This window comes from Zonotrichia leucophrys, chromosome 10, assembly GCF_028769735.1.
Source record: "Zonotrichia leucophrys gambelii isolate GWCS_2022_RI chromosome 10, RI_Zleu_2.0, whole genome shotgun sequence".
Classification (NCBI taxonomy): Eukaryota; Metazoa; Chordata; class Aves; order Passeriformes; family Passerellidae; genus Zonotrichia; species Zonotrichia leucophrys.
In genome coordinates, this window is record NC_088180.1 from 12,041,666 (window position 1) to 12,057,962 (window position 16,297).

The 16,297-nt window shown below is 43.3% G+C and overlaps 1 protein-coding gene across 3 annotated transcripts in view; it reads right to left on the reverse strand.

The window, feature by feature from the left end:
* Positions 1-2,703: 2,703 nt before the first annotated feature.
* The window catches only part of ARNT2 (aryl hydrocarbon receptor nuclear translocator 2), a 94,106-nt gene continuing 80,512 nt past the window's right edge, over positions 2,704-16,297 (reverse strand). For all 3 annotated transcript variants that reach the window (XM_064721864.1, XM_064721866.1, XM_064721865.1), the window contains 4 exons: positions 13,816-13,954; positions 12,127-12,292; positions 9,496-9,632; positions 2,704-7,163 (listed from right to left, as the gene is read on the reverse strand). In XM_064721864.1, the coding sequence (XP_064577934.1) occupies positions 7,065-7,163; positions 9,496-9,632; positions 12,127-12,292; positions 13,816-13,954 (541 nt within the window). In that variant the 3' untranslated portion in view covers positions 2,704-7,064. The remainder of the gene's footprint in view (positions 7,164-9,495; positions 9,633-12,126; positions 12,293-13,815; positions 13,955-16,297) is intronic.

Here is a 16,297-nt window from a genome sequence, read left to right on the forward strand (position 1 = left end):
TTATCCCACAGCATTTACAATACCTCTGTGAGTCAGGCTTTGGTGTCCTTGGTCTGTCACATCCAGGAGGTGCTGAGGAGAGAAAAGGGCTGCTACTGGGACAGTTCCACTGGAAAAACTCCTTCATTGAGTGGGCAGAATTATCACCCAGCCTTTGCCCCCTGCTACATGCCCTGCAGTGAAGGCAATGGGTTGTGTTTACAAGTGCCAATGAACTTCTCTTGTGTTCATTTTAGCAAATTGGAGGCCTCACACAACAAAACAAACAGCTACTCAGGTCCCCAAAATCCTTGCTCCTCAGTGGCAATGGGCTGGCAGGCCAGTAATCCCAGTGCTAAATGGAAAATAACTATCCTGTGATTTTATTTTGTAGCTGAAGCCGCTTCCCATCAGGGCCACACACAGACCTGCACTGAGCTCCCAGGGCAGGGTCATCAGCCCCAGCACAGCCAGGGATGGGCAGCGACTGCGGAGCCTCTGAGAGACACCCAAAATGTGTTTGGGATGGCAGAGTGCACCAAAGTAGCTCAACCTTGCACTGCTTCTTGTTTTCAAAAATGTTCCAAGTATTTAAAAATTCACCTTCCTAACTGGAAAGAGGTGCTTGTTATTTTTAACAGGCAGCAGCAGGACACCAAAGTGTTGGGGGATCTCTGACAAGGGGTGTGTGACTGGAGAAAGTTCCAAATCCACAATGGGGCTGTCCTCTGTCCCCAGGCTCTGTCTGCACAGCCGTCATTGCAGTGGTGTGGGTACAGCCCTTACCCTTTTACCTGCAAAAGCCATGACAATGCACTTCTGCACTTCTGCATTGTCCAGGGTGAGCCTAGCAGTGACATTTTTTTCAGCTGGGTCCCAAATGGCACATTTTGTATATCAGTATTTAGTGCCAGTCTATAATTAGAAGATAATTTTTTCCAGAGCTAATGAAAAGATGCCCTAGCAACCCCTGGATATGATCCCAAGTCCATTAATACAGCTCAAGTGATTCCATTTCATTTTATGTGGGACAGACCACAAAGTTTGAAGAGAGATGCTGCCAAGTATTTTCAAGCAGGAATATGCTGAAACTTGGTAAAAAAGGATGGAAGAATTAATCCTGTATCTGTCCCTGTTATATACAACTTGGAGAGAAACTGGAAAAATTAAATGAGTAATACCTCCTGAACTATGATGGTATTTTGATAGAAATAAGGCTAAGAAATAGCCCTGATGGAAAAATAAAGAAAAATGTATTTCTATCACCATAATGAAGACTGGACCTGTTGTTATGATTCATTAGTGCCAGCTAATAGAGGCAAAGATGGTGAGTGTAGCAATACAATGAGCTTTAGCTGCATTTATCCCTGCACACCAGCCTGGATGGATTCCTACCACGGTGTCCTGCTGAGACCATCAGTGACCATCAGCCACCAAGCACGTGGCTCCATTCCACACCCAGCATCTCCAAACCCAGATTCCACACCAGAATCAGCACCTCCCAGCACTCCACACCCAGCTATCACCACAGAAGTACACTTGATTGAGCACGTGAGAGCACAGCTAGTGATGACCCACATGAAAGGAGTGCTAGGAGGGATCCTAAAGCAGCCCAACCACACTGTACCCTGCCTGGCACGGGTGCAACACCATTCTGTGTGTGCCTTTCTGTTTGGATAATGTTCTTCAAAAGCAACTACAAGGCTATTAAACTGCACCAAAAAGCAGTTTAAAGAGCTGCCAGGAGGAAATGGCTGCACTTCCAAATGGGGCTCAAGGTCTGGCACATGCCTGCTCATCAGAGATGCTCACCAGCACCTGAGCAAATGCCAGGAGAACATCACTTCATTGAAAACTCAATTTTCACAGCAAAACAGCACAAATGGCCCATTTTCACTGAGCAACGTGTGTCTCTGGGATGAGCACACAGTGAGCAGAGCCCAGCAGAGCAGGGGGGCTGGTGGCTGCCTCTGATTAATGCCATCCCAGTGCCCCAGTTCCCTGCCAGGCCCCAGCAGAGCCCTAAAAATGGAGTGTGAGCTGTTGAAACACCACCTACCCCATGCCAGGAATGCAGCCCCTGGAGCACAGCGTCCTCAGCTCCTGCCATGGCACAGGCACCAGGTTCCTGGATTCATGAGCAAGGTGAGTCCTGCTCACAAAGCATCAAGTAGACAAAGAAATGACAATATAAATGCAGTGAGGACCCACAGTGAAAGGCAAATGTGCCTTACATAGGCAATCTGAAAAGGTCACCAGAATGTTTGTGGCAAGGATACAAGTATTTTTTAACTCTGAACAATGAGACCAAAAGGTAGACAAGGAAACCACTGTGATACCACCCCAGGGAGTGAATAAATACTGCCCCAGACCATGAATTAGCTCCAAACCAATTGTGCTCTAATGAAATCCTCTACAATACAGCCACCAATTCACACACCTCAGCGTCATCAGTAGAACAGGCTGTTAATTAATGTTTTTCTGGAACACTTTTAAAAGTTGAGCTCTCAAACTATCATTCCTCTCCTGCTCCCTCTGGACAGCCTTTACAAGGCAGATAAAAGAGGAACATCCTGTCCCCAACCACACAGCACTGGAGGAGATTTCAAAGACAAAGATCAATGCCTCATCTTCTGATTTTTGGCATGGATCTTAAAATTCAGGGTTATTTCTTACTTGACAATTTCCAAAAGCACATTTTGTTTATTTACAGAAAGACAGGAATTAACAACAGCTCATGACATTTTTATTTTAATGAAATTTAAAAAGGCAGTTATTAGTTATACATACACACAACTGATTCTGTACTTGTTAGTCATAAATATAGAACATTCAGAAGTACAAAATACACTTTATCCACAGCACAATTTCACATCAATATGAAGAGTTTAAACAGATACGTAACCAAGTGCCTAACAATGACAGAAGCTCATTTTTGGAGTTGTTTCCTTTTTTTTTTTCCTTTTCCTTTCTTTTTAAAAGACCATTAATCTACACAAAGTAATCAGTGCCCACAGTAATCAGTTTCATGAAATGCACTCTGGTTTAGAGTAGGAGAAGTCTGACCTTTTAAAGACAATTAGATGCCATCACCTTTTCTTTGCTCCATTATCAGCAACAAGCCCAAGCCCACATTCTCTTCTTCTCACAGTTAACAACTGTGAAAAATGGGGCTCTGACAAAAATCACCTGAAGCCAAACTTGAGCACTGCCAGGAAAAGTGAAAATATCTGAACTAGAAATTAGTCCACTCGATACCTTGCAAACAAAGAGCAACAGCAGTATGACACCAATAAGGCATTAATGACAAAATGGCTGTATTATTCTTGAAAAAAGAGTACACCTATGTATAAAAATATATGTCATAGCAATTGGGTAAATCCAACACTATTTAACACTGTGCCAAAAGTAATTAAGAGTTAAAAAGGCAGTTCTGCAAGAAGTATTTACAGTTTCATACTGTACTTCAAAAGAAAAGAAAAGGCAACAAAGCTACAAATGGAACTATCTGGTTAAAGCATCACTGTAGGTACTGCCAGTAGCACTTGTACAAGTAATGTGATGGAGTCTTGGATTGTTTTGAATAAATGAATATAAATATTTTAGTATCTAAAACTGTCTCAAGTCTACATGTCTGCTCCTTGAAATAACTCACCCAGACCATCACTATTTGCAGTTTCCTGCTCCATGAGTTTAAAATCCAGAAAATTCAGTTTCAAGAAACACTGTGTTTGCAACAGTTCAATCAGAAATCACAGCTTTATTTCCAGCTTAGAAAAAAATCCACAAAAGGAATGAGAAATCCACCACCTATGAAATTCTGGAAATTGGAAGCCAAAGTGCCAACAAAGCTACACTGAGAGCATGTAATAAAAACATCAGCATTCCCAATGCACCTTATAACTGCAGCTACAGGGTAAGCTAAGTAAGGAAACACAAGATACAGCACAGCCAAGGCTACACAGCTCTGTCAGCCACAGCACCTGGGGGCTCTTGGGGAGGAGCAGGCAGGACACAGAGGGGCAGGGCAGAGCCTCTCCTGCAGCAAAGCCTCTCCTGCAGCAAAGCCTCTCCTGCAGCAGTTCTGCCTCAGAAGCACCAAGTTGCCAAACTCAAGGATTGCTCCCTCCTCGTGGCTGGGAATGGCAGCCCAACACCTCCCACCTGGGCTGGGGGAGATGGGGGGCCAGGAATGGCAGAGGAGCAGGGCAAGGGTGGAAATGCCAAGAGTAAAGAGCTGGCTCAGGATGGCACAACAGAAACAGCTGACAGGGAAAACCCAAAGCTGGCACTGCCCACACTGCCCTGGCTGGACAGAGCAGCCATCACCTTCCCCAACCAGGAAGGAGCCCACAAGGTGAGGAGCAGTCCATGCTCTGATCCCTCAGGCATACTGACTTCAAAAAAACAAGAGAGATGTGCTTAAATTTCATCTAACAGTGCACTTTGAACTGCACAACCAAAATCTGTACATGGGAAGCCTTCTTCAGTAGTAAAAAACCCACAGCACACTGAGGAAGTTATCATTGCTGATGCCAGGAGAAAGAAAATGACTTTTAAAACCTTATTTTTAAATTGAATTCAGGAAGTAAAATAAACTATAAATATACTCAGAGCAGTTTGGTGGGTAAAATAAAACACAGGAACAGCACTTTTTAGCTGAATTCATTATTCACTTTATGGAAAAATTTATAAAAATTTCAGAAGAACTGACATTTATCATGTCAAGCATCTTCTGTGGAGAGACACAAACTGCTCACCTACTGCTCCTTCCCTCATAAGCAGCCCCTTTCAAAACCCTGCACAGAAAATGAGCACCTCATTACTGGTGCAGCACCCAGACACCTGTTAGAGACACCAGTGAACTTCACAGCAGAAATTCCTTTGCCTCTCCAATTCCATGAGCACTCATTCATTTGAGCAGCATGAGGGGAAAGGGCTCCAAGAGAATAAACATCCATGTATTTAAAAGCAAAGTGCATAAGCACATGGCTTGCTCACCTAAGATGGTATTTTCCAGATCTCTGGGGGAGAAGAGATAGGAAGATTTTTGTTTGTTCTCAGTGTGATTTGGCGAGGCAAGTGCAGACCAGGAGATCTGAGGCCTCTCCAGTACCTCATCTAGAGGTATACAAAACTGTCCTAAAAAAAAAAAAAGACTCCCTAGCCCCACTTGCACATGGGGTAAGAGATTGGTCCCAGATTTAGTGAGAGAAATAGAAAGGAGGACTCTTCCTGGCTACTGAACACGACATGCTGATCTGGGAGAGGCTGGGACAGCCACAGCAGTGCCAGCCCTGTCCCAGGCCAGGCTCACCTGAACCCTGCCTGGCCAGAGCAGGGCCTGCCTGCCCCCCAGGACCTCACCCCGAAATATGGACTGTGCTGATGAGCACCCTGTCCCCACTCAGACACACCCCAGAATTCGAGAGGGGCTATGGGAAGGCAGAGCTCAATCCTGTGAAGTCTAAGAATGGCTGCACACACTGAGATCTTCTGGATCTGGGGCTGCTCTTCCCAGGTCCTTGATGGCCCCTGAATGTCCAAAAGCTCAGGGAAGCTGCTCCTTCCTCCTCTGCACCCAACCTCAGAGGTTATGAGCAACCTGCATGCAGGAACTTGGGGCTTTGTGAGTGATTCTGTGTGCACCCATCCCAGAAGAAATGATCAGCATAAAATCCTTACAATCCAACCTCTGTAACTCATCATGCACATGAAATACTGAACAAAAAGATTCCTACCACATCTCTCATGAAGATACATGGCAGGTGACTCGCCCAAGAGGAAGGTGATTAACTTACCTCTCTGGAAAAGCATACAGCATTCAGAGCAGTCAAGAGTCCTCAACAAACCTGGTATGCTGAAAATCCCATTTTTAACAGAACAGGGTTAACAGAAGCATTTGCTTGGGAATCCAAGCAAAAATTCAAGTTATCACTGTGTATGCAGTGGACAATAGTCCAATCAATATCTATTACCAACTCACTTTAAAAAAATTATACACTACAAAACCATCTCACTGCTTGCAGCAAATGAGTTTGAACGATTTCCTAGTAACAGGCCACCACCTTCCACTGTTAAAATGTGAGGTTTCACAGTATAAAAACTACTTCACAGAAAGGAAATGCAGCTAATATAGAAAATGCAATCTCAATGTGTTTACAGTCATCTTTTAAGAGGCAATATTTTTGGGAAAGCAAGAACAATAATAATTAAAGCAGCCAGTGAGAAATGTACAAGGTTATAGGCCTCAATTCAGTGCAAAACCAGACTAATAGCTTATGTAAGTAAATGTTTGTTCTGAATAGAGAACCACCTGAATTAAAAGTAAGAACACCTATGTGAAGTGATGGAGACTCCCACGATATTCAAACCCTTCACATACATCATCAACCTTTCCAGTACACTCCAGAATGGACCCTTTGTAAAGGCAAAAGAAACCAGTACAGGAAATCACTTCATACAGCACAAGATATACATAAAGTACCAAAATGTACACACATTCAAGTTTAAGTTAGAAAAGGCAGAGCTGAATCTTCTGGTAGAGAGAGGCCTACATTATGTTGCTTAATCTCAACATTTAAAGTGACCTAAAACCTACAAGAACCAAAGAAAACAGAATATTGTGTCTGCTTCAAAAAACTTAAGCTTAAAGCAAGGCATCGAAATTGAGCGGTAGGCACTGTAACGAGACATGACCTTACCTTTTCTCTGTTAGTCTTTGTTACTTTGTTATCTATTGAAAAATTACCATTCAAAGGAAATATTATGCATCATTCACATTCAAATATTTGAGACTCAGAGATTTTTCTTTTTAAAAACAAGCAAAATTTTTATCTCTGAGGTAGATGACAATAAAAAAAAAAAAATGGAGCTGTCAATGAACACTAACAAGTGCTGGAGCTCCTCTGTTGGCACTGGTGCACCCCAAGGAGGAGAGAGCAAGCCCTACACCACTATTTGAAACGTGAGAAATGTGTCTTCTGGTTTAGTAGCTTCTACAGAAATGCAACACAGAAAAAGCAGCGCCAAAATTACACTGAAATGGCCTTGGAGAAGAAGAACTTCCATTTCTGCTTCGCAAGCTACTCAGAAAATGGTGGAAACATGCCCAGGTCAGCAAAATCTTCAATGTTGTAATTGCCAGTACCCTGTGTGGGATCCCCAGGCATCGGCAGCATGTCCTGCACGATAAGGAAAAATCAAAGTCAAGTCTCACTTGCCAACACATTATCCAGACACAAACTGCTTCCTGTTCATCTTCCCAGCGTAAAACCAGAAAAGGCCAAGTTTAGATAAATAAGGTGAAAACCAGACCTGTGCAGAGGGCTGGGCTAAGGTTTATGTGCTACTTACGGTTTGCTGGAGTGTTTCTGAACAAAAAGTGGGACTTCTGCAGGGCAGAAATTTTGCTCTTTTGAAATAAAACATCTTTTCCTCCCAGACTGAAATAACTGCCCTAGAATGGGAGCTACACGTGGAGAGAAGCAAACTCTCTGGCTTCACTGCATGGGGAGTGTACAATATCTCACACACTGGAGCTGCAGCTGTGTCAGGATGGGTTTGGGCAAGGTCTCACTTCCCACCAGCACCTTCTAGGTGAACACTGCTCTGTGGAACACTCAGGACTAACATCACCCCAGGGAACAAGGTGCCCAAGCTGCCTTCATGGATGTACAGAGGCAGAGGGAATAGCAGGAACATCTCAGGAGAAATGGGATTTCGTGGTAATTGCTCTCACGTGTCTTGAGCCAAGTGAGGACTCTGCAGGAGGCTTCAAAAAACACTCAACCTTTCCTCTCAGCTGGAGACTGCAGCCACAGGGAGAAGATAGCCCTTGCTGGGAAAACCAGAGTTTACACTTGCCTTTCCTGTCAGTCTGTACAATAATAAACTCTTACCACAAAGCCAAGTCTTGCCAGGGATGGCTCAGTATCCTCACAATAAAACAAAACCAAAACACAAGTAAGAAAGCTAAAGGGATCTGCTCTGTGAAAGAACTGAGAGCTGCTGCGTACTGGGAAGTTCCTCCAAAATAAAAACTGATTAAAATCCATCCAAAATCTTCACAGCATCCTTGCCAATGTGGTGAGAGAGACTCTGAACATAGCTAGCAGTGTCTGAGCTGCCAGGGTCAGCCTTCGTCTTCTGACCAAAACTTGGACTTATCTGATGTTTTCCCACACTCTCTCCCAGCCAAAGGGAAGCTGTAGCTGCTCCCTCCTGTGTCCATTTCCATCTCTGAAGGCATTTCTGCTGCTGGGACCTCTGTGGCAAAGTCTCCTCAGGCACAGATGCAGCAAGGTCTCCTCTTGAGTCTGCCTCTCTCCCTAAGCCCAGCTAAGCCAGGGCTGACTTTGGGCACAAGCCAAGCAACTTCTTGGCTTTAACTTCTCCTTTAAACTCATCCAAGTTTCTTATCCCATCCAGCTATTTCCCTAATTTCCTCCAAACACATGGTCACCTCCAAAGCTCTGCAGATGAGCCCAGCTCTCCTTTTATCCCATGGTCTTCCTTTCCACTAATTTCATGAGAAGTTTGTTAAGAAACAAGCAAGACACTGCTTGGAGCCCCATGTCTCTGCTGGCCATCAAACCATGCTGCCATCAGCTCCACTGGAATTACCCTGAATATCCTCTTGGATAGCAATTAACCTCTGCTAACACAAAGAGATGCCACAGACCAATCTTGCCTGGGCCCTGGGCTAAGAGCACACAGACAGGCAGTTATTCCAGATGAAGGGCTGTTGTTTGATCTTGTGTGAAAGCAATGGTTCATCCACACAGGAATATTCTCACAGCTATTCTGCAGCGTTCTTGCACACGAGCCCAGTCTTGCAGGTGAATTCACTTTCCAAAAGACAAGGAGGTGCCCCACTTTTAAACCTTGCTTGGGGCTTGAACTGTCATTCCTGCATTTATCTGCATTGTTTTCTTGTAAACTGTCTCCTTCATCTAATTTAAAAACGAGTTATACAAGGACAGATGTGTTATTAGTCAACTTATGAAGTCCTACTCTATAGTAGGACTTTGCTATGTGTAGCCAAGACTCAGAATTATAGTTAATTAGATAGCTGAAGATTATTGTTTACCCCCTGTCTGATATCTGCCTGGTTTTAACCTTAAAAAAATATTGTCCACTATCTTCTGTGCATTATCAGACTCCTTTCCTGCTTGAACTGTCAAAGAGAATGACATTGATATCTAATTGAACTTGAGATGCCAGAGGCAAGCACCACGATAAGAAAGACACTCCACTTGGGAATACTTCATGGGTTCTCTGCAAAAGATGGAAGCTCAAAGTATAGGGTGCAAAGAGAAGAGAAAGCAGCATTCTACATCAGCAAAGATGCTGCTGTGAGGCAGAAACCCAAACCACCTCAGTGCTAAGGGCAGCTGGGAGCAGTGCAGGGCTGTGGCAGCAGCAGGGAAGGGCTGCAGGCCCCGCTGCACCTGATCCTCAAGGGCCACAGCTCTAACTCAGACTGAGATGTGATCAGAGGGACCCTGGGCTCACCTGGAACACCTCGGTCTGGTTGGGCTGTGGGTGGGAGTGCTGGTCGCTGCTCTGCTGGTTGTGGTGCTGGCTCTGCCACTGCGACCACACCTCGGACGGTCTGCCCTGGAACTGCCCGCTGCTCTGGCCGCCTTCAGCTGAAAGAAAAGGCACAAGTCAGGGAGCAGCTCCTCCAAAACACCTGCCTGCTCTGGGACAGCATCCACCACTGCTGGATTTGCAAAGGAGCCTTGGAGAAAGGCCCTGGGTGGCACCAGCCCTGCCAGGAGGAAGCTGGAGGGTGTTTCAGCTCCAGAGCAAAGCTCAGAGCCATGGCTGCACAGCCATGAACTGCCCAGGGCAAAATGCACAGTGAGCCAGGCACTGCAAGACAATTTTCAAGCCCATAATTTTTTAATCAATTAGGACTATTTTTCATTTAACTTAAAAACCAAACTTCACCATCTGAATGCTGTTTCTCTTCAAAACACTGAATTTTTGTGGAGCAGTGGCTGCACATTTTGGTACTCATCTAAGAAGCATGTAAGCAGATCCAGGATTTTTTTAAGCAGATGTAGAAACAATATGATCAACAGACAACAGACTTGCTGATTAAATACAGGCATTGCTGGACTGTCCTGTCCTCCAGTGATACATCTGCAAAGTGATTTACTTAATATGCAATTCATAACAAATTATTATCCTGTCAATATGGTGATACTTTCCTAAAAGTCTCATGCCATTTACATTTCACAGAGTAGCATGAATAGTAAGGCTTCATTGTAAATACAGTTTAAATGATGATTTCAAGGAGATTAATTTCTTCTAAATGGTCCACCAGAAAAAAAGCATGTTGCCACACTTTAATTTGGTTACCTATTACACATACATTTTTCATGAGTACAGTAACACTTAAGCTGGACTCATTTTACCCTGCATTTCTACAGACTGCCACTGAATTATAATATTTTTGGATCATTTTCCATTCCTTAGTTACAGTATCTCCTTCTAAGAACTAGCATTTTAGAAAGCTTGCCACCAGGCTTATGCTCTTCCTCCAAATAGTTCTTCCTCTTTTTTCTTGGTAATGTTTTTCTCTATAAGTGCTCCAGCTATTTTTGCCTGTTTCCCTCTCACAGCAGAGGATCAAGCTGTGCATGTCTGGTTCCTCCTGATCACCAGCATCCTCTGCCAAGGGTGCCAAATTTCCTGTGCCAAACTTCCACACCTGTGCTATGCCAAGACTTTGATAGCCAGGCTCAGTCATGTCAAATCAGCCACTACTCACAGTCATGACTTCAGAAAATACAGACACACATATTTAACCCAATTCCTCTGGCCACCATACTAAGCCATGCAAAACAGATAAAGGGAAGGTTTTACAGGAAAGTAAACAGGCTGCAGTGATGCATTTCTATCACAACTCAAGTAGATGATTACAGTTCTTCCCTCACTGACATTACCACAACCAGTAATTCAGCTGACTCTAAAACCCCTGCAGACATTTTAAGAGCCAAAATAAAATACATCTAAGTTCCCCTTTAAAAGCAAGCTGCAAGTTTGTTTTGTTTTACTTCCCCTCAGAACAACACATTGAAATTAAGTGAGTGAAGCAAATGATGCCTCTTTTCAGCAGAGCAGCTCCTGCCAGCCGGCGCTCGAAGCCGCTCGTCTCCGTCAGGGCTGGGTTATTAATAGCACCCAAACTGATGTAGGTCAGGAGATGTTTCTCATTAAGTGAAAGGGTTCTTGCCAAGTAGCTTAAGCCTGAAATACAAGGCTGTCTCATAAACAAATGTACAATGCCTGGTGGAAATGGAAATGGAGGGAGGAATAAGCTGTGTGGGAAGAGCTCCATCCCAATGTCCTTTTTCTAGGCACAGGTCTGTGCCAGGTCTGTTCCTCAGGGACAGGAGCACACAACACACATCAGCACACTGCCACCTGTGCCTTTTGGGATTGCACATTATTATCACCCTCGGACATTTTTCATGGAATCCATGATATATTTTACTCTTGATTATTCTTCTGGTGAAGCGCAGAAACTTATCAAGGGGTTACCTACTGGGTCACAGTCTAAAAGCCACCAAATTAGCACATAATGGGAAAAGAAAACCATTTCAAAACATGGCACCTACTCTGATTAGGTTGGTAGCACTGGGGGTACAAAATAAATCCCATTTGCAGCCAAACTACAACGTGCAATCTCAGTGCAAGGGGATACCACTATGACGAAGATAAAAAATGGAAAAAAAAGCATATTTTACCAGTTGACCACAATTTGGGAGGATAGTTACTAGTCATAAAAACAAATTTTGATTTTTTCAGGACACCATTTACTGGGGGAAAAAAATGTCCCCTCATACCATAAAATGACAATATTCTGAAGTGTGTTGGATGTAGAGGAGATGGAGCATGGAGGGAATAGGTCAGTTCTGTCCTCTCTACTCAGCAGCAGAAAGCAAAACCCTTTCACCACATGGGCTTCCCAACTGACCCACCAAAATAACAATAAAAACCAATTTTTACTGATTAAATATTGGAAGATGATTAACCATTAATAAAAGATGATAACCATCAATGAAGTTAATGGTTAATGCTGAAGAGTTTCATTTCTACATGCATTTCTGCATTACACCATTTAAAACTCACCAAAGCCTGCCCCTCGGTTTGCCAAGCTGGAGTAGGCATTCCCACTTGGAGAAGAGGTGGCTGGGCTGGACAGGGGGCTGTAGGATGATGGGTCAGCTGGGTAGGTATGACTTGTTCCAATGCCAAAGGGAGATGACTGAGCCTTGCCAGACTGAGATGGAATTTGCTGAGGAACAAAGCATAAAAGAAGGAAAAAGTTTTATTGTTGGGGAACAGCACAGCAGAATCACTTTTTACAACATAAAGCAAAGACTAAATAAACCCTGTGGATGCCAACAGGGACATTTCTCCTGTCTCAGCTGTATTTCATTCCTGTCCAAGCCAGGTTACTGCTGCAGAAGGAATACAACAGACTATAAACCAACACCTACAGCTCTCCTGCTGATTAGCTCACAGGTACTCTGTATCAGGGCTATTTGGAAAACCAGGATTTCTTTTACTGCTATTATGAGGATTAATCTCAAACTCAAAGGTATGAAGAGTTCATCTTTATTTTCTAGGTGTGTTGATTTTGCAGTGCCACAGTGAAATCAGTTATCAGCATGGACACATGCAGGTCTCAGATGACCACAGTCTCCAGTGCTTGGGACTAAAGGCCAAAGAAGTTTCAAAGCTAATGCAGGGGAGCTGGGGGAGCAAAAGAGATCCCAAGAGGCATATAACACGTGGAAGATGCTATTAAGTCTTCAGTTCAGTTCCAAGCTAAGAAATTGTACATTTCTGAAGGTCTCCACAATGGCAGTGAGAGTTCAGCACGTCACTTTTGCAAGGTTTAGCTACATCTTACTTTATTTAAGATGAAGAAATAATTCCAATTTCCTTACACTCACATCCAAACTCGGTTGACTTGGAGAGAATTTGTACAGTAAGAGGGATGAGTAATTTGTTTTAGTCATTTTCAGCACCTTCCATATAATTTGAAGAAATGTTGTGACTGGATTTCATTAACCAGGTGTGACACAGAACCATGACACTTTGGGGGCTGGGAATAATCAGTGATTAATGTGGAAACAATTCACTTATTGGAAATTCATTTAGTGATCACTCCAGCATGCCGTTCCAGCCTGCCAAACAATGAGAACTCAGAGGGATTAAGAGCAGCATTATTAAGATCAAATTAATCTAATATTATTTGTCTTTTGATAGAGTTTTGAACCATTTTTAACAGTTACACAGAACAAGAGGTGATTTTTGGGCGAAAGCATGGTGCATCTGATGGAGGTATGTGCTGTTTCCTCCAGCACACAGCAGTGTGAGCCACACTGAGCAGTGCTAACAGAGAGTCACCAGGCTGAGCAGCCTCTGCTCCCAATCCATGCCTGGGTTTGCACCTGCCCCTTCTGCCCACCCTGATAATGGTGGCTAACACTGCTGGGTGCAAGGTCCTGGCCCAAACAGATTACATTCACAGGTTTAATACTACAGCAGAAGATCTGTCCTTCTTCCTTCATCCAGTGTACACACAAAACAAATGCAGGACAAGAACTTCCAGTGGGGTTTGGGTCAGTGCAGCCCCTGCCACCTCAGTGACCACCACCCCAAACCAAGAGCAGCTACTCACGGGGCTGCTCACACTGCCACACCTCTGCCCCAACCACAAATTAATTATCCTAAAATCATAAATGGGTTTACTAACACTTCTGTAAAAAGCACAGAGATGCCAAGGAAATAAAGGACCAGAATGAGTACCTGTCCTGGAAAGGGTGGGCGGTTTCCCGTCCAGGCCACCTGGCCCTGGTTGAGCTGCCGCGATATCTGCGTCAGGTTCTGCCCCGTTGAGGAGGAGGACTGGATGTCGTTGACACCAGGCACGTGCACCACAGATGAACTAAGGGTTCAAACACACACAGAGCCTCATTTGTAGGGCCTAGTCTCAATGCACAGATTGTATCTCGGATAAAGAAATACTGACAATACATTAAAGATAATTATTCAGTCTGTCTTGGTAAGAAAAATGAGTGAGAATCGTCACAAAACTATGAAACATACTGGCATTCTAAATGTCAGTCCTAATAGACACAGCAGGCAAAATTATTTTGAATTAGACTTCAGTAATCTCTTGGAAAGGGCTTCTAAGAATAAATACAGTCCCACACATGGTGCATACACACTTAGCCTCACACCAATTTAACATTTAATGCATAAAAAATCCGGCTTGCAGAGAGTACTGCAGGTACTTCAGCACAGTTTTGTGCTAAAAGTCAACAGTATTTAAGCATTTCCTCAAAAGCCATTCTAAATTAAGATGGGCACAAAAGATGATACTTATAAGCACTTCCTTGTTTCCTGCCGAGGAAATGAAGAATTATGTGCTACATATTAAAAATAGGGGCTTTTAATTCCGTTTTTCACCAACTGATGCTAAAGAAGAATAGGCAGTTATATACCCAAGCAAAACAATAATCAAGACGGGAAGTTAAACTCATTTAGTAAATTTGGAACATTAATAATAATAAAAAATAGTATTTTTAAGGACCTTTTTTCTATGTTGGCTGTTTCCTACTTACTGATTTTCACTACAAAGAAATACCAGAAATTAATTATAAGAAAAATTATATGAAGCAAGTGCTCCACTTCACCATTTTATTGTCATGGAAGTCTTGAGCAATGGAATCTACACAACTACACATTGTGACTGTACTTTTATATATAAAACCATATTTTTTACATGTCATATATAAATGAATAGAAATGAAGACAGCACACAAAACCACTTTTGTGGATCCACTGAAACAGCTTGTTCTTTTCTCCCATCCCTATTGTTTATTTTCACAATCTTACAGAGAGAGAAGAACGCAGATTGGGAAAAGAAGTAAACAAGGCTGAGCAGAGAGAAAAGCAGGAATCTGAATCCTTGGAAAAGGCTGACAGAATCCCTCCCAGAGTGCAAGCAAAACATGGCAGGCATGTGAATATGGGAGTTGTTATTCTGAATTTCTTACTGCCTAAAAGCAAAGTGTATGTTCAGAAATTCTTTGTAGAGTTTTCTAATTTCTAAAAAAAAAAAAATCTGTTTTATTTTTATTTTGTACTATCACAGAGTCTCCAAAGAGGGAAATGTAGACCAGAAAGTCCATCTAAATCTGGCTGGAGCACACAGCAGCTGCTGGGGAGGGCTGGCCCCACTGCCAACACCTCTCAGCTGGACTGGCAAGGCCCATCACCTAAGGAGCTTGGGCTGTATCTGGAACTGCACTTTGAAAGCAGATTTCTGCAGAGCAGTGCCTAGAGGCTGCTCAGGCTCAGTGACTGAATGTGCCAGGCTGGAGATTATACAGAGGACAGTGCACTGAGGGTGGAAGTGCTGGCAGAAATGCAAGCCATTACTTGGTGTAATAGAAGAGCAGTAGGAGAAAAGCTGCAGTTAAACATCAGGAATTAGCAAAGGAAATGAACAGAACACAAGCCAAACCCCCAGATGGTAAGTCAGTCACCCAGTAATACACAATATCCAATTAAAAGACATTTTAATTTACTCTCATATCTCCCCAAGTTATACTTGATTTTAATTTGACAAAACACACTCAAAGGGATCTTATTTCTCTTCACTGAGATTATTAGCAATTATGACTTTAAGAACACATTGGTTTAAATAAAATCAGTGTTTGCCAATGTTTTCCAGTTCGAGGAACTGGCAGGTTCTGAGTGGCTGATCCTTCAGTTTCACAGCCTTGGCTGGCTTGAACAGGAGAATGGAACTCCAGTAAGACAGTGGTGATACCACAAGGCACTAAGGTCAACATGATTGCTGCTACCACACTCTCCAAAAGCAACTGGAACCGGTATTGCCAGCTGGTAGGCAATGACACACACTTAGAAGAACTCAAAAATGCCTTGGAACATTCCAGACCACCACCTTACATTTATTTGGAAGCTGCCTTAGAAAAGTGTTGATGCCCCTGTCCCAGTCCTCACCTGGGACTATGGATGCAGCATCCCTCTGTTCCCTTGGGTACCCACATCAATGTCCTTCAGCAGGAGCAGTGACAACTGAAGTGCAAAACAAATCTTTGCCCTCCCAGCTTGGCTGAATGTTCCTCAGATTTCTCACCCTGTCCTGTCACCTCTCAGAGTTATTTCCCTACAGAATTTGTTGCTGCTCCTTAGCTTTTTTCCAATTGCAACATCCTACTTACCAGCCAATATTTTTAAGAGAGACACCCAAATCATC